Here is an 18,517-nt window from a genome sequence, read left to right as displayed (position 1 = left end):
GGCTGAAATGGCTAGCATGAGAGGGCATAGTTTTTTTTTGTAATTTATTTTTTTCATTGAAGTTCATCATCAAACAAACATTTCCATAAGATGTATTTCAGACATTGTACATATATATATTATAATCATATATATCACAAATCTCCACAAAGTATTTATCTGAGGTATGCACTTATTTTTAAGGTGCCTTAAAGTAGGTAGAGGAGATGTCAGGGCTAAGTTTTTTTTATACACAGAGAGTGGTGAGTGTGTGGAATGGGCTTCTGGTGACGGTGGTGGAGGTGGTTACAATAGGGTATTTTAAAAGACTCCTGAAGCTTAGGACTATGGGTAACCCTAGGCAATTTCCAAGGTAAGGCCAGGTTCAGCACAACTTTGTGGGCCGAATGGCCTGTATTGTGCTGTAGTTCTTCAATGTTTCTAAATGAATGCTAACATTTTATTTGCCTTCCTCCCCACAAACTCAACCTGAAAATTCCTGCATGAGGACGCCCAAGTCCCTTTGTGCCTCAGATGTATGAATTTTCTCTCCATTTAGAAAGCAGTCTACCCTTTTATTTCTTCTACCAAAGTGCATGCCCATAACATGGGCTCTTGATCTTGCACCTTATCATCTGCTTACACTGCACTTTCTCTGTTACTGCAACACTTCAAGCCACATTCTGCGAATGTTTTACCCTGTACTACCTCGATGCACTGTTGTAATGGAATGATGTATTTGAATGGTGAAATGAAAGAGAAAATATTTACACGAGTTGTACATTCAGGCACAGTTCACAGATACTTGAATTCAATCACTGGAAAAGGATGTCTACCCAATGCTTCGCATGTGTAATGAAGAACATCTTTTAATATACTGAAAACAATATTGAAAAGTGTTTTAAAGAAAAAGAACTCACCTAGAAAGGCGTCCACCAGGCAGCTGACGCCACGCATGGCTCTGAAGAAGATCTGAGGCAGCTGCTTGAGACATGGATGTTGTATCATTTCCTGAGCCATCCCACTAACGTTCAACAGCTGCTCCTGGAATTTTGGCGTGGTGCTTATAATGGCTGGATTACTCAAATCCACTGGATTGCTGAGGAAAAATAAGAGGATTTAAAATATAATTCATAAAGAAAAAATTACAAAATATTTTATCAACTGTATTCTTCAAATGAACATTACTCATGCAGAATAAAATTGTATAAGGCATTGATCCACCAAGAATAAGCTTTTATAACAGACAGATCAGACCTCAGTTGGAGTATTGAGAGCAGTTTGGGCCCTCATCTAAGAAATGATGTGCTGGCATTAGAGAAGGTCCAGTCCAGAAGTTCACAACAATGATCCCAGGAATGAAAGATTAATGTATGAGGAACATTTGATGGCTCTGGGCTGTACTCACTGGACTTCAGAAGAATGATGGGGTGATCTCATAGAGTGGATGTGGAGAGGATGTTTCCTATAGTGGGTGAGTCTAGGACCAGAGGACACAGATAGAGTGGATGTGGAGAGGATGTTTCCTGTAGTGGGTGAGTCTGGGACCAGAGGACACAGATAGAGTGGGTGTGGAGAGGATGTTTCCTATAGTGGGTGAGTCTAGGACCAGAGGACACAGACAGAGTGGATGTGGAGAGGATGTTTCCTATAGTGGGTGAGTCTAGGACCAGAGGACACAGATAGAGTGGATGTGGAGAGGATGTTTCCTTTAGTGGGTGAGTCTAGGACCAGAGGACACAGAGAGAGTGGGTGTGGAGAGGATGTTTCCTATAGTGGGCGAGTCTAGGACCAGAGGACACAGATAGGGTGGATGCGGAGAGGATGTTTCCTGTGGTAGGGTAGTCTAGGACCAGAGGACACAGATGTGGAGAGGATGTTTCCTATACTGGGGGAGTCTAGGACCAGAGAGCACAACTTCAGAATACAAGTATGTCACTTTAGAACAGAGTTGAGGACGAAATCTTCTTTAGCCAGAGGTGAATCTGAGGAATCTATAGGGTTGAGAGGGCTAATAATTCAGACATGATTGAACGGTAGAGCAGACATGATGGGGGGAATGGCCTAATTCTGCTCCTTTGCCAATTCCTTACAAACAAGAGAAAAAGTGTGTGTTGCTTGGCAATTCCTTATTTTTGTTACACTGGGATCTTTTCAGTGAATGGGGTGAAGAAAGCAAATCAGTTTAGAAAACAAGGTGGCAGTTTAAGAGTATTCAAGACTGTTGGAGCACAGAATGTCTGCCACAAGTAGTTGAGGTACAAGCCTCTGCATCCTCTAAAGAAACAATGAAAACATGTTTGAACTTGATAGAAGTGAAGGACTATGGCAAGGAGTGGTTGTTTTTTTAAATTGCTTTATGCAAAAGCCAATTCAGCCAGTGGGCTGAAAGTCCATTCAAGTTCAGGTTTATTGCCATTCCGCCATACAGTGCCCATAACAAGAATTTGACCATAAGACATAGAAGCAGAATCAGGCCATTCAGCCCATCAAGTCTGCTCCACCATCCCATCATGGCTGGTCCTGGATCCCACTCAACCTCACATACCTGCCTTTCACTGTATCCTTTGATGCCCTGATTGATCAGGAAATGATGAACTTCTGCTTTAAATATACCCATGAACTTGACCTCCATCGCCGTCTGTGGTAGAGCATTTCACAGATTCGCTACTCTCTAGTTAAAAAAAAATCATCCTTACCTCTGTTCTAAAAGATCATCCCTCAATTTTGAGGCTGTGCCCTCAAGTTCTGGATATGCCTACCCAAGGGAATATCCTCTCCACATCCACCCTATCTTGTCTTTTCAACATTTGGTAGGCTTCAATGAGATCCCCCCCTCACACCTCTAAATTCTAGTGAGTACAGGCCCAAAACTGCCAAATATTTCTCATATGTTAACCCCTTCATTCCCAAAATCATCCTCGTGAACCTCCTCTGAACTCTCTCCAATGACAACACATCTTTTCCGAGATATGGGGCCAAAACTGTTGACAATACTCCTTGTGGCCTGACTAATGTCTTATAAAGCCTCAGCATTATCACTCTGCTTTTATATTCTATTCCCCTTGAAATAAATGCCAAGATTGCATTTACCTTCTTTAACACAGACTCAACCTGTAAATTAACCTTCTGGAAATCTTGCACGAAGACTCCTAAGCCCTTCTGGACCTCTGATGTTTTAATTTTCTTCCTATTTAGACAATAGTCTTAATTATTTTTCCTTTTACAAAATGCATCATATATTTCCCAACACTGTATTCCATCAGCCAAATTTTTGCCCATTCTTCCAATTCGTCAGTCCTGCTGCAATTGCATTGATTCTTCAGCACGACCTACTCCTTCACCTACCTTTGTATCATCTGCAAACTTTGTCACAAAGCCATCAATTCCATTGTCAAATCATTAACAACGTGAATATTAGCAGTCCCAATACAGACCCCTGAGGAACACCACTAGTCACTGGCAGCCAATCAGAAAAGGCCCTCTTTATTTGCACTCACTGCCTCCTGCCTGTCAGCCATTCCTCTATCCATGCCAGTATCTTTCCTGTAATGCCATAGGATTTTATCACGTTAAGCAGCCTCGTGTGGCACATGCCTTCTGAAATTCCAAGTAAATGAAATCCACTCCCTCTCCTTTGAATACCCTGCTTGTTACTTCCTCAAAGAACTCTAAAAGATTTGTCAGGCAAAATTTCCCTTCACAGAAACCATGCTGATGTTGACTTATTTTATCATTAGTCTCCAAGTACCTTGAAACTTCATTCTTAATAATACACTCCAACACTTTACTGGTCTATAACTTCCTTTCATTTGCTTTTCTCCCTTCTTAAAGAGTGGAGTGACATTGCAATTTCCAGCCCTCTGGCACCATGATTTTTGAAAGATCTTTACTAATACCTCTACAATCTTTACCTCTTTCAGAATCCTAGGGTGCAGTTTATCCGGTCTGGGTGACTTATGTACCCTTAGGTCTTTCAGCTTTTTGAGCACCTTCTCCCTTGTAATACTAACTGCACTCACTTCTCTTCCCTCACACCCTTCAATATCTGGCACACTGCTTGTGTCTTCCACAGTGAAGGCTGATGCAAAACACTCATTTAGTTCATTTCCATCTCCATTTAACAAGGCAAGTTAAATCCCTTCACATATCTCTTCAACATAAAACAGGAGTCTTGCCTTGTTAACTAATATCTGTGTCAGCAGAAACACCTACATTTCAATAAATTCACAGTAAAAAAAAATGTGGCAATTGCCTTTAAGCCATTCAGTCAATGGTTTCTAAGATAGTTTGTGTAGTGTAGTGTGTGAATTGTATATTATATGTACTATGCCGTGCACCTTGCTCTAGATCAGGGGTGGGCAAACTTTTTGACTTGTGGGCCACAGAGGGTTCTAAAATTTGACAGGGGGGCCGGACCAGGAGCAGATGGACGGAGTATTTTGGTATTGAAAATGAACAAATGCATTACAACAAAATATCTGTCTTTGAAGTCCCATGGTATTTAGCTATTTATTGAAATGACTTTTAAAACACTGAAAATTAAATGAATAAAATACAGCTTTTTTTTAATAGTAACAGTTATTATTTTAAAGCACTGAAAATTCTGTTATCCTTCAAGATATTATCATCATCACTCTCCACCTGTCTTTATTTCAAAAACGGTAGGAGATGCAGGTCTACTTGTCCTGCTCCTTCTTATTCAATTGTCCCCCGTGCCAAAACTCAACAACGACCAGCACAAAGACAGAACAGTGACAGCGCGCCAGTATGCGGAGCGCGTTATTTGATCTGGAGCGCATTTTTTATTTTGAGAATGTACGTGCACCTGCGCACTACTCATGTCCATCACTTAACAGAAATGACATGTAACATGTAAGGCTTATAGAAAAAAAAAATTTTCAAATGCATTTTTTACATAACACAACGAAGAAACTTATTTTTAATTTTAGTGGGAACAGTGTTGTTGGTCTCCCTTTTTAGCCAGCGCATCAAAGTATGGATTTAGTTTTGTTGTGGCGATTCTCAGGATGGATCTGAGGTGTTGGTCAGTTAACTTGGATCTGTGGCTGGCTCTGTTGATGTTCATGACGCTGAACGCCTGTTCACACAAATAGGTCGAGCCGAACAAAGAGTAAAGCGCAAATGTGGAGTAATTCGCTGCACCTCAACAAAGGTCAATGTGTGGCGGTGTGCTACATGCAGCGCTAAAATTACGACACGGAGTCAGTAACTGCAGTCAAAGAAAAAAAAACTTTATTCGAAATCCCCAGCCTCACTTTTAAGCCTCCCTCAACGTGCCCCCCCCCCCCCCCAAGGCGCAGAGGCTCCAAAGCTCTGTGCTCGCAAATCCCCGCAGGCTATCTCCCTTAGCCGGAACGCTGGCTAATTGTGAGCCGCTTCGGATGTGCCAGGAAATGGGTTGCCACAAATGTATATAGAGTGCGTCATCTATTGGGAAAACGCCAGAATTGCGGGGAAAAAACGTTAACAAGGTTTATTAATATAATTTCATCAAGTTCTGCGGGCCGGATTAAAAAGCTTAACGGGCCGCATATGGCCCGTGGGCCGTAGTTTGCCCATGCCTGCTCTAGATCAACGTTATTTCATTTGGCTGTGTATATACAGTGGATTCCAGTTAAATGGGACACTTCAGGAACTGTATATTTTGGTCCAGTTAAAATTAGTCAAAGCTTAAAGAAGACTTTAGGTGCCTACAGCTCCAAAAAGCACCGAAACCATTCTTCATTTCATGTTCTCAATACTTATTATTTATTCGGAATGGAGGTTGTTGACCAGTGGTGTGCCTCAGGGATCCGTTCTGGGACCCTTACTCTTCGTGATTTTTATAAATGATCTGGATGAGGAAGTGGAGGGATGGGTTAGTAAGTTTGCTGATGACACGAAGGTTGGAGGTGTTGTGGATAGTGTGGAGGGCTGTCAGAGGTTACAGAGGGACACTGATAAGATACAAAACTGGACTGTGAAGTGGCAAATGGAGTTCAACCCAGATAAGTGTGAAGTGGTTCACTTTGGTAGATCAAATATGATGGCAGAATATAATATTAATGGTAAGACTCTTGGCAGTGTGGAGGATCAGAGGGATCTTGGGGTCCGAGTCCATAGGATGCTCAAAGCAGCTGCACAGGTTGACTCTGTGGTTAAGAAGACATAGGGTATATTCATCATCGTGGAATTGAATCTAGGAGCCAAGAAGTAAGGTTGCAGATATATAGGACCTTGGTCAGACCCCACTTGGAGTACTGTGCTCAGTTCTGGTCACCTCACTACAGGAAGGATGTGGAAACCATAGAAAGGATGCAGAGGAGATTTACAAGGATGTTTCCTGGATTGGGGAAAATGCCTTATGAGAATAAGTTGAGTGAACTCGGCCTTTTTTCCTTGGAGTGATGGAGGATGAGAAGTGACCTGATAGAGGTATGTAAGATGATGAGAGGCATTGATCATGTGGATAGTCGGAGGCTTTTTCCCAGGGCTGAAATGGCTGTCACAAAGGGCACAGGTTTAAGGTGCTTGGGGGTAGGTACAGAGGAGATGTCAGGGGTAAGTTGTTGTTGTGTTTAAAAAAAAACCGCAGAGAGCAATGAGTGCATGGAATGGGCTGCCGGCAACGGTGGTAGAGGTGAATATGATAGGGTCTTTTAAAAGACTTTTGGATAGGTACATGGAGCTTAGAAAAATAGTGGGCTATGAGTAACCCTAGTAATTTCTAAGATTCTGCACAACTTTGTGGGCCAAAGTGCCTGTATTGTGCTGTAGGTGTTCTATATTTCTATTATTATATTTTATTACTCTTTATTTATTATTTTTTCTCTTTTTGTTTTGTATCGGCTGCTTGTTGTCTTTTGTATACTGGTTGTTTGTCCGTCTTGTTGAGTGCTTTATTTAATATAGTTTCTATTGTGTTTCTTGGATCTACTGTGAATGCCCACAAGAAAATGAACCTCAGGGTTTGTATATGGTGACATACTCTATATGAACTTCCGATAATAAAATGACTTTGACTTACCTAAGCATGTGTAAGACACGGAACCATGTCTGAGCAACACAGTCATTGTCCATTTCTGCTGGAATGAGACTTGCATCTTCATCTGGAACTTTGAATGGAGGGAAAGAAGGACCATATGTAAATCGCAGCAGCCTATCAAAGAGAAACAGCATTTTAGTGCAAACTGGTAAATTGGTTTATTATTTTCATATATACTGAGGTACAGTAAAAAAGCTGGTCTTTCATACTATTCATACATTTCAGTTCATTACAACAGTACATTGAGGGAGTACAAGATAAAACAGAGTGCAGAATAAAGTAATACAGTTACAGAGGAAGTGCAGAGCAGACAGACAACAAAGTGTGAAATCAACTCGTGCTCGGGAACTGTAACAACAGTGGGATAGAATCTATCCTTCACCCTGGTGGAATGTGCTTTTAGGCTTTTGTACCTTCTACCCAATGGGATGGGGAAGAAGAGAGAATGATTGGGGTAGGTGGGGTCTTTGATTATAATAGCTTCTTCACTGAAGTGAGAAGCGTAGACAAAATCCTTGGCGGGGAGGATGACCTATGATGTTATGAGTGGTGACCACAATTAGCAGTAGTTTCTTGCTGTCACAGGTAGAACAATTGCCATATTAAGTACTGATGCATCCAGATGGAAGGATTTCTATGGTGCATTGATCATAATTTACGATGGTTGAACTACTAGCATCTGAAGTAGAGGCAGTCTGCTTTCTTGGTTATGGCTTCTATGTGGTTGGACTTGGTGATGCCAACTCCTAAAAACTTGAAATCCTCAACCCTCTTGACCTCAGCAACATTGACGTAAACAGGAGCACATGCACCTCCTTCCTTCCTGAAGTCAATGACCATCTGCATAATTCATTGAATGCTGCGCCACAGGCAGATAGGGTTGGAAGGAAAGCTCTCAGAACCTTGCTTTCATAAAACAGTGTTTTGAGTACAGGAGATGCAATGTCATATTGAAGTTATATAGGACATTGGTGAGGCCAAATTTGGAATATTGTGTGCAGTTTTGGTCACCTACCTACAGAAAAAATATAAGAAAGATTGAAAGAGTACAGAGAAAATTTACAAGGATGTTGCCCAGTCTGGAGGACTTGAGTCATAAGGAAAGACTGAATAGTTTAGGACTTTATTCTTCAGAATGTAGAAGATTGAGAAGAGATTTGATCGAGGTATACAAAATTTTGAGGGGTATAAATAGGGCTAATGCAAGTAGTCTTTTTTCACTCAGGTTGCAGGGACTAGAGGTCATGGGTTAAGGGTGAAAGGTGAAAAGTTTAAAGGGTATATGGGGGAAAACTTCACTCAGAGGGTGGTAAAAGTGTGGAATGAAATGCCAGCACAATTGGTGCATGTGAGTTTGATTATAATGGTTAAGCGAACTTTGGATAAGTACATGGATACAAAGGGTATGGACGACTATGGTCCTGGTGCAGATCACTAAGAGTAGAGAGTTTAAATGGTTCAGCATGGACTAGTTGGGCAGAAGAGTCTGTTTCTGAGCTGTACTCTTTTATGAGTCCATTGACATTGAGGGAAAGGTTGTCATGACACCATGTCACTAAGCTCTTTATCTTCTTACTATACCCAGAACCACTGTTACTTGAGATACAGCTCACTACAACAGTATTATCTGCAAACTTGTATTTGGAGTTAGAGTACAACCTGGCCACGCAGTCCTGAGTGTATAGAGAGTTGGGGGGATGGTGAGGACATAGGCTTGTGGGGCACCAGTGTTAAAGATAATCCTAGCTCAGATATGACAGTCTATCCTTACTAATTGTGGTCTGTTGGTGAAGAAGTCAAAGATCCAATGCATGAATGATTTCTGTTTCTATTTTGGAATTATTCCGGAAGACTGAAAAATTGCAAATGTCTCTCCATTCTCCAAGAAGGGAGAGAGGCAGAAGAAAGGAATCTACAGGCCAGTTAGTCTGACCTCAGTGGTTGGGAAGATGTCAGAATTGATTATTAAGTAGGAGGTCTCAGGATACTTGGAGGCACATGATAAAATATGCCATCATCAGCATGGTATACTCAAGGGACAAACTGCATGACAAATCAGTTGGAATTCCTTGAAAAAGTTACAAGCAGGATTGACAAAGAATTGATGTGATGTACTTAGATCTTCAGAAGACCATATAACCATATAACAACCACAGCACGGAAACAGGCCATCTCGGCCCTCCAAGTCCGTGCCGAACTCTTAATCTCACCTAGTCCCACCTACCCGCACTCAGCCCATAACCGTCCACTCCTTTCCTGTCCATATACCTATCCAATTTTACCTTAAATGACACAACTGAACTGGCCTCTACTACTTCTACAGAAAGCTCCGGCACAATCCCCGTTTCTAATGACATCTTAAAGATCTCCTTCAGAGCTCCTGCTATCTCTACACAAACTTCCCTCAAGGTCCTGGGGAATATCCTGTCAGGACCCGGAGATTTATCCACTTTTAAATTTTTTAAAAGCACCAGTACTTCCACCTCTTTAATTATCATAGGTTCCATAACTTCCTTACTTGTTTCCCACACCTTACACAATTCAATATCCTTCTCCTTAGTGAATACCGAAGAGAAGAAATCGTTCAAAATCTCTCCCATCTCCCTCGGCTCCACACATAGCTGACCACTCTGATTCTCTAAGGGGCCAATTTTATCCCTCACTATCCTCTTGCTTTTAATATAACTGTAGAAACCTTCCGGATTTACTTTCACCTTATTTGCCAAACCAACCTCGTATCTTCTTTTAGCTTTTCTAATCTCTTTCTTAAGATTCCTTTTAAATTCTTTATATTCCTCGAGCAATTCCTTTACTCCATGCTGCCTATATCTATTGTAGACATCCCTCTTTTTCCAAACCAAATTTCTAATATCCCTTGAAAACCATGGTGCTTTCAAACCTTTAACCTTTCCTTTCAACCTAACAGGAACATAAAGATTCTGTACCCTCATAATTTCACCCTTAAATGACCTCCATTTCTCTATTACATCCTTTGGCAAAGTGCCACCCTTAAATGACCTCCATTTCTCTATTACAACCTTTGGCAAAGTGTCACACTAGTCTGCATAACAAGCTGTGAGCCCATGGTATTACAGGAAAGATTCCAGCATGGATAAAGCAGTGGAGTGACTGATTGGCAGAAGGCAAAGAGTGGGAATAAAGGGAGCCTTTACTGGCTGGCTTCCAGTGACTAGTGGTCCTCACAGGGGTCTGTGTTGAGAACGATTCTTTATACACTATATGTCAATGATTTGGTCATCCTCTGTCACTCCAAGGAGAAAAGACCGAGTTCACTCAACCTATTCTCATAAGGCATGCTCCCCAATCCAGGCACCATCCTTGTAAATCTCCTCCGCACCCTTTCTATGGTTTCCATATCCTTCCTGTACTGAGCACAGTACTCCAAGTGGGGTCTGACCAGGGTCTAATACAGGGTTTAATTCTTAAACTCAGTCCCACGATTGATGAAGGCCAATGCACCATATGCCTTCTTAACCATAGAGTCAACCTGCGCAGTAGCTTTGAGCATTCTTTGGACTCGATCCCCAAGATCTCTCTGATCCTCCACACTGCCAAAGTCTTACCAATAATACTATATTCTGCCATCATATTTAACCTACCACAATGAACCACCTCATACTTATCTGGGTTGAACTTCATCTTCCACTTCTCAGCCCAGTTTTGCATCCTCTCAATGTCCCACTGTAAACTCTGACAGCTCTTCACACTATCCACAACACCCACATTTGTGTCATCAGCAAACTTACAAACCTATCCCTCCACTTCCTCATCCAGGTCATTTATAAAAATCACAAAGAGTGGGGGGTCCCAGAACAGATCCCCGAGGCACTCCACTGGTCATCAACCTCCATATAGAATATGACCCATCTACAACCACTCTTTGTCTTCTGTGGGCAAGCCAGTTCTGGATCCACAAAGCAAGGTCCCCTTGGATCCCATACCTCCTTACTTTCTCAATAAGCCTTGCATGGGGTACCTTGTCAAATGCCTTGATGAAATCCATATACACTACATCTACTGCTCTACTTTCATCAATATGTTTAAGTCACATCCTCAAAAAAACTAAATCTGGCTCGTAAGGCATGACCTGCTTTTGACAAAGCCGTGTTAAGTATTCCTAATCATATCATGCCTCACAAATGTTCATAAATCCTGCCTCTCAAGATCTTCTCCATCAATTTACCAGCACTCAAGTAAGACTTCAAGAGGAAGCTTGAGTGGAAACTCCAGCTGAATAACATGAGAGAGGTCTGGAGTGGGATGAGGACCATCACTGGGTTCTGGCAAACTAGCAACAGAGGAGCTGAAGGCAGCCTGGACAGGGCCAAGGAACTTAACCTATTCTGCAACAGATCTGACAGTGGCCCCTGCCCATACCCCATATGATTCATCTGTTGTTGGCCCCCAACCAATACATACTCCACTCTCCCATCCTATCCCTCCTCACAGCCCCCCACCCTGACCCTCATGAATACACCCCCTCCCCCACCTGAAACCACCACAGTGGGCTTCACAGCTGAACAGGTGAGAAGACAGCTGAAACGTCTCCACCCAAGCAAGGCTGCAGGCCCGGATGGTGTCAGCCACAGGGTACTCAAAGCCTGTGCCCCCCAGCTATGTGGAGTACTTCACCATGTCTTCAACCTGATCCTGAGTCTCCAGAGGGTTCCTGTGCTGTGGAAGATGTCCTGCCTCGTCCCTGTGCCGAAAACGCCGCGTCCCAGTGGCTCCAATGACTACAGACCGGTGGCATTGACCTCCCACATCATGAAGACCCTGGAGAGACTTGTTCTGGAGCAGCTCCGGCCTATGGTTAGGCCACCCCCTCCAGTCCGCCTACCAGCCTCTCAGGATGCCATCGTCTCCCTGCTGAACCGTGTCTATGCCCACCTGGACAAGCCAGCGAGCACTGTGAGGGTCATGATTTTTGACTTCTCCAGTGCGTTCAACACCATCTGCCCTGCTCTGCTGGGTGAGAAGCTGATAGTGATGTAGGTGGATGCTTCCCTGGTGTCATGGATTATTGATTACCTGACTGGCAGACCACAGTACGTGCAATTGCAACACTGTGTGTCAGACAGAGTGGTCAGCAGCACTGGGGCTCCACAGGGGACTGTCCTGTCTCCTTTTCTCTTCACCATCTACACCTCGGACTTCAACGACTGCACAGAGTCTTGCCATCTTCAGAAGTTTTCTGATGACTCTGCCATAGTTGGATGCATCAACAAGGGAGATGAGGCTGAGTACAGGGCTACGGTGGGAAACTTTGTCATATGGTGCGAGCAGAATCATCTGCAGCTTAATGTGAAAAAGACTAAGGAGCTGGTGGTAGACCTGAGGAGGGCTAAGGCACCGGTGACCTGTTTCCATCCAAGGAGTCAGTGTGGACATGGTGGAGGATTACAAATACCTGGGGATTCGAATTGACAATAAACCAGACTGGTCAAAGAACACGGAGGCTGTCTACAAGAAGGGTCAGAGCTGTCTCTACTTCCTGAGGAGACTGAGGTCCTTTAACATCTGCCAGACGATGCTGAGGATGTTCTACAAGTCTGCGGTGGTCAGTGCTATCATGTTTGCTGTTGTGTGCTGGGGCAGCAGGCTGAGGGTAGCAGACACCAACAGAATCAACAAACTCATTCGTAAGGCCAGTGATGTTGTGAGGGTGGAACTGGACTCTCTGAAGGTGGTGTCTGAAAAGAGGATGCTGTCCGAGTTGCATGCCATCTTGGACAATGTCTCCCATCCACTCCATAGATAGATAGATAGATACTTTATTCATCCCCAAGGGGAAATTCAACATTTTTCCAGTGTCCCATACACTTATGTTAGCAAAACTAATTACATACAGTATTTAACTCAGTATAAATATGATATGCATCTAAAATCACTCTCCCAAAAAGCATTAATAAATAGCTTTTAAAAAGTTCTCAAATAGTTTACTAAAGTGCATTGAGTGGTAACTTAACCTCAGTCCTAACCCCGGCACTTTAACATGTCTTGCCCCTGGTGGTTGAATTGTAGAGCCGAATGGCGTTGGGGAGTAATGATCTCTTCATCCTGTCTGAGGAGCATTGCATTGACAGCAACCTGCCGCTGAAGCTGCTTCTCTGTCTCTGGATGGTGCTGTGCAGAGTATGTTCAGGGTTTTCTAAGATTGACCGTAGCCTACTCAGCGCCCTCCGCTCTGCCACCGATGTCATACTCTCCAGTTCTGTGCCCATGACAGAGCCCGCCTTCCTTACCAGCTTATTAAGATGTGAAGCGTCCCTCTTCTTAATGCTGCCTCCCCAGCACGCCACCACAAAGAAGAGGGCGCTCTCCACAACTGACTGATAGAACATCTTCAGCATCTCACTACAAACATTGAATGACGCCAGCCTTCTGAGGAAGTACAGTCGACTCTGTGCTTTCCTGCACAGGGCATCTGTGTTGGCAGTCCAGTCTAGCTTCTCGTCTAACTGCACTCCCAGATACTTGTAGGTCTTAACCTGTTCCACACGTTCTCCATTAATGATCACTGGCTCCATATGAGGCCTAGGTCTCCTAAAGTCCACCACCATCTCCTTGGTCTTGGTGATATTGAGACGCATAATGTACTGGTTAGGCACAGGAGTACATTCAGCCAGAGACTCACTCCACCGAGATGCAACACTGAGTGTCATAGGAAGTCATTCCTGCCTGCGGCCATTAAACTTCACAACTCCTCCCTCGGAGTGTCAGACACCATGAGCCAGTTGGATGGTCCTGGACTTATTTCCATGTGGCATGATTAGCTTACTATTATTTAATTATTTATGGTTTTATATTGCTATATTTCTACATTATTCTTGGTTGGTGCGACTGTAACAAAACCCAATTTCCCTCAGGATCAATAAAGTATGTCTGTCTGTCTGACTCCCTGGTCTATAATTTCCTGGGCTATCTCTACTCCCTTTCTTGAATAAGGGAACAACATCTGCAACCCTCCAACCCTACAGAACTTCAGAGGCTCAGCAATCTCCTCCCTCGCTTCCCACAGTAGCCTGGGGTACATCTCATCGGGTCCCAGAGACTTATCCAACTTGATGCTTTCCAAAAGCTCCAGCACATCCTTTCTTAATATCTACATGCTCAAGCTTTTCAGTCCACTCTAAGTCATCCTACAATCATCAAGATCCTTTTCCATAGTGAATACTGAAGCAAAGTATTCATTAAGTATCTCTGCTATCTTCTTCAGTTGCATACACACTTTTCCACTGTCACATTTGATTGGTCCTATTCTCTCACGTCTTATCCTCTTGCTCTCCACATACTTGTAGAATGCCTTGGAGTTTTCCTTAATCCTGTCTGCCAAGGCCTTCTCATGGCCTCTTCTGGCTCTCTTAATTTCATTCTTAAACTCCGTCCTGCTAGCCTTATAATCTTCTATATCTATCATTACCTGGATTTTTGAACTTTTCATAATCTTTTCCTTCTTTTTGACTGTATCTACAACAGTCTTTGTACACCACAGTTCCTGTACCCTACCATCCTTTCCTTGTCTCTTTGAAACATACCTATGCAGAACTCCACACAAATATCCCCTGAACATTTTCCACATTTCTTCTGTACATTTCCTTGAGAACATCTGTTCCTAATTTATGCCTCCAAGTTTGGTAAGAGTAAGTGTTTGGTACGGACTAGAAGGGCCGAGATGGCCTGTTTCTGTGCTGTAATTGTAATACAAGTTCCTGCCTTATAGCCTCATATTTCCCCTTACTCCAATTAAACGTTTCCCTAGCTTGTCTGCTATCCCTCTCCAATGCTATGGTAAAGGAGACAGAATTGTGATCACTATCTCCAAAATGCTCTCCCACTGAGCGAACTGACACCTGATCAGGTTAATTTCCCAATTCCAGATCAAGTACAGCCTCTCCTCTTATAACCCTACTATACCAGAGACAGAATCAAATGGTATCACTGGCCTAAGTTGTGAAATTTGTTGTTCTGTGGTAGCAGTACATTTGCAGTACAGAATAATTAAAAATACTAAAATAATAAAAAGATAAATTAAATAAATAGTTGAAAAAGAGAGAAAAAATAGTGAGGTAGTGTTCATTGCCCAATCAGAAGTCTGATGCAGAGGGGAAGAAGCTGTTCCTGAAACACTGAGTGCGTGCCTTCAGGCTCTGTACCTCCTGCTTGATAGTAGTGAAACCCTCCCTTCGCTGGTTTTCTCTAGAAACTTGGTTCATTAGCCACTCTGCTAAAAGCCACTGGATTCAGTGGTGAGAAAGCCACCTTTATCACACTCTGTACATCCAGGGTCAGCATGACTTGGGTCCCACCAAAATGGAGTGTTTCAGATGTTTCAACCACCTGAACCACGACCTGAGTGAATACAGTGTAAATACTGCCCACATGCAATTATCTGTCAGCAAGAAGTAACAGATTGTTCACCACATACAATTGTAAATTGTATTTACTAATGTTAATTTAATCAGTTATTAAAATAAGAAAAGAAGAAAAAATAAAAGGGTCGATTATAATTAAACCAGTCTAAATGAGCACAAGGTCGGAGCTGGATGTGTCCCTTGCTCATGACGCCGACTCCTCATCACCAATCACCGGTAGAACTTCCCATCTTGTACTCCATCAAAGTGCACACTTCAGTTTCTACAGCCATCTCTCCTGATCTTCTCTCTCCAACAGACCACAACCCCCACTAGGGTCTGTCACAAATTCCTCTCCACCCAGCTTTCTCTAGAACCTTCCCCCAATTCACCATCCTGATTGGTTGACCCAATATAGACTCTTATCTTTTCCTGAATCCCAAATACGAACAGCAGAACATCCTGATTCTACAGAAAGTAATTAAATGAAAAACCCTACAGCGTAAGTAGTAAAACTCTTAACCGGGGCACTACAGTAGCAATGAGACAAGTATCTGCATCTACCACCACCCTTGGCTCAGCGTTCCATGTACTCACTCCTCTCCGTGTAAAAAAAATCCTTTGACATCCTCTCGTACTTTTCTTTACATTAGACTATCAGACCATAAGGCATAGGATTAGAATTAGGCCATTGAGTCTGCCCACCATTCCATTATAGGTGATTTATTATCCCCCTCAACCCCGTTCACCTGCCTTCAATATTAAGGAGTCGGCTTTAAAAAGGTTATTTATGATCTACTACGTCCAGCAAGGCTGTGGGACAATTGATTTTACGGGGATCTTTTTTTTTGCAGATTTATTTTGTGATAGTTGATTGATGACTTTTGAAGAGTTAATTAGCAAATATTCTCTCTCTCATACACACTTTCCACAATATCTTCAGGTTAGACATTTTTTACAAAATACTTATCTAAGTTTCCATATATGCAAGAATCTAATTTGTTGGATACTATTTTGAATATGAATCTTTTAGTAAGAGGTTCCATTGGTAGAATTTATAATTTATTTTTACTACAAAAAGATAACTTCTCACTAAAGATTAAACAAGATTGGGAGAGAGAATATGACCTTTGTTAATGAAGATTGGTTGTGAGTTCTGAAAATGGTCAATTCTTCTTTGATACGTGCCAATCACTGTTTAATTCAATTTAAAATTGTTCACCATTATTACTTAACAACAGAGAGACTATTCAAAATATTTCCTAACACAGACAATTATTGCGATAGGTATAAAACTGAAGTAGCCACTTCGTCACATATATTCCGGTCATGTTCTTCATTAAAATCTTTTTGGAAATCTTTATTTTCTACAATTTCTAAATTAGAAGTAGAACTTTTGATCCTCGATTTGATTTTGAGAGCAGATGGTTCTTTTGTCAAATATTATCATTTAATTTGAATTAATTTATATGGCTTCCTTCCAATTTTAAACATGAAAATGATTTTACAGTCGCAACAATAAGTTGAATTGGACTAACCGAGATGTCAGTGCACAGATGACTTTGCTCCACTGCTCTACCACAGCTGGGTGGTGTCTCCAGTTGGCCAACATCTCTCGAGCTGTCTTCCAGTAAGGCGGTGTTGGGAAACATCGTGTACAAGCCAGGAACCAGACTTCAAAGAGTACGCCAATTAACTTATCAGCGAGATTTTCTGCCAGACCACCTAAAGAGAAACAAATTGAAAGCTGCAATAGGTTTTTCCTTCACTACCACGAAGTTGAAAAATACATTTTCAGGGAAGAGCAGCAAAGACTAACTGGGCATTTTCTAAGTTGGAAGAGGTGTGAAAGGCTTTTAATGTCCATTTCTGTGCTGTAATGGTATTAATGACTAAAATTTTTTGCTCCACCATTCAATCAAGGCTGATCTTTTCTCCCCCCCAGCCCCATTCCCCAGCCTTCTCCCCCTAATCTTTAATGCCATGTCCAATCAAGAACCTATCATGCTCTGCTTTAAATACACCCAACAACCTGGCCTCCACAGCTACCTGTAGTAACAAATTCCACAAATTCACACCCTCTGGCTAAAGAAATTTCTCTGTATCTGTTTTAAATGGGTACCCTTCTTGCCTAAGGCTGTGCCCTTTTGTCCTGGACTCCCCCAGCACAGGAAATATCCTTTCAACATTTGAAAAGTTTCAATGAGATTCCCCCCTCCATCCTTCAAACGTTCCTCATATAACCCAATCCAGAATAGCTGATCCCCTAGTAAACGATAAACTGCTCTAGAGAGCCATCTCATAGGCATTCAACAATCTTGCTCTCTTCAGACCCATTACCAATTTGATTTTCCAATCCACATGCATGTTAAAATCTCCTATGATTATCATCACATTATCCTTTTGGCAGGCCTTTTCTATTTCTTGTTGTAATCTGTGGTCCACATCCCAGCTACTGTTAGAGGGGGAGCGTGTAGATAATTGCCATCAGGTTCTATTACCCTTGTAATTCCTTAACTCAACTCACAAGGATTCAACATCTTCCGATCCTATGTCACATCTTTCCACTGATTTGATGGCATTCTTTACCAGTAAAGCCACGCCACCCCCTTTGCCTACCTTCCTATCCCACTGATACAACATGCAACCTTGGACATACCCCAACTATCCTTGAACCACAATCCACTGATTGCTACCTGACAATCTGTAATAGTGCAACAAGATCATCCACCTTATTTCTTATACTCTGTGCATTGAGATATAACAGAGCACTGTATTTGCCACTCCCATGTTTCCAAACCTGTACCAGCCTCACCCTCCATCTGACCACTAACCCCTGTACTGACCACCATTTCAACACACAGGCAAAATGCACAACTAGGTGGTCTCTGTATACCACAGAGCAGGGGTTCCAAATTTTTTATGCCATGGACCTCAACCGTAAACCGAGGGGTCAGTGGACCCCAGGTTGGGAAACCCAGCCATAGAGTAAGGCTAGGGTAGTTTTAGCAAAATTGAGGAACAACCTCAATCTGAGCTATGAAACACGTTTCTTAATTTTTTTTCCTCTCTTGATGATCCTTAAAAACAAAGTCTTTGACTAAACAGAAGAGAT

The 18,517-nt window shown here is 42.4% G+C and overlaps 1 protein-coding gene across 6 annotated transcripts in view; it reads right to left on the bottom strand.

Moving 5' to 3' along the window:
• The window catches only part of ralgapb (Ral GTPase activating protein non-catalytic subunit beta), a 192,179-nt gene that overhangs the window by 157,567 nt on the left and 16,095 nt on the right, over positions 1 to 18,517 (bottom strand). For all 6 annotated transcript variants that reach the window (XM_059981071.1, XM_059981070.1, XM_059981073.1 and 3 more), the window contains 3 exons: positions 16,941 to 17,127; positions 7,010 to 7,141; positions 900 to 1,078 (listed from right to left, as the gene is read on the bottom strand). In XM_059981071.1, coding sequence (XP_059837054.1) covers positions 900 to 1,078; positions 7,010 to 7,141; positions 16,941 to 17,127 — 498 coding nt within the window. The remainder of the gene's footprint in view (positions 1 to 899; positions 1,079 to 7,009; positions 7,142 to 16,940; positions 17,128 to 18,517) is intronic.

The sequence above is a fragment of the Hypanus sabinus genome, chromosome 9 (genome assembly GCF_030144855.1).
Source record: "Hypanus sabinus isolate sHypSab1 chromosome 9, sHypSab1.hap1, whole genome shotgun sequence".
Lineage (NCBI taxonomy): Eukaryota > Metazoa > Chordata > Chondrichthyes > Myliobatiformes > Dasyatidae > Hypanus > Hypanus sabinus.
Note: the sequence above shows the minus strand (reverse complement) of the source record. Positions and strands in the feature narration are given on the sequence as shown.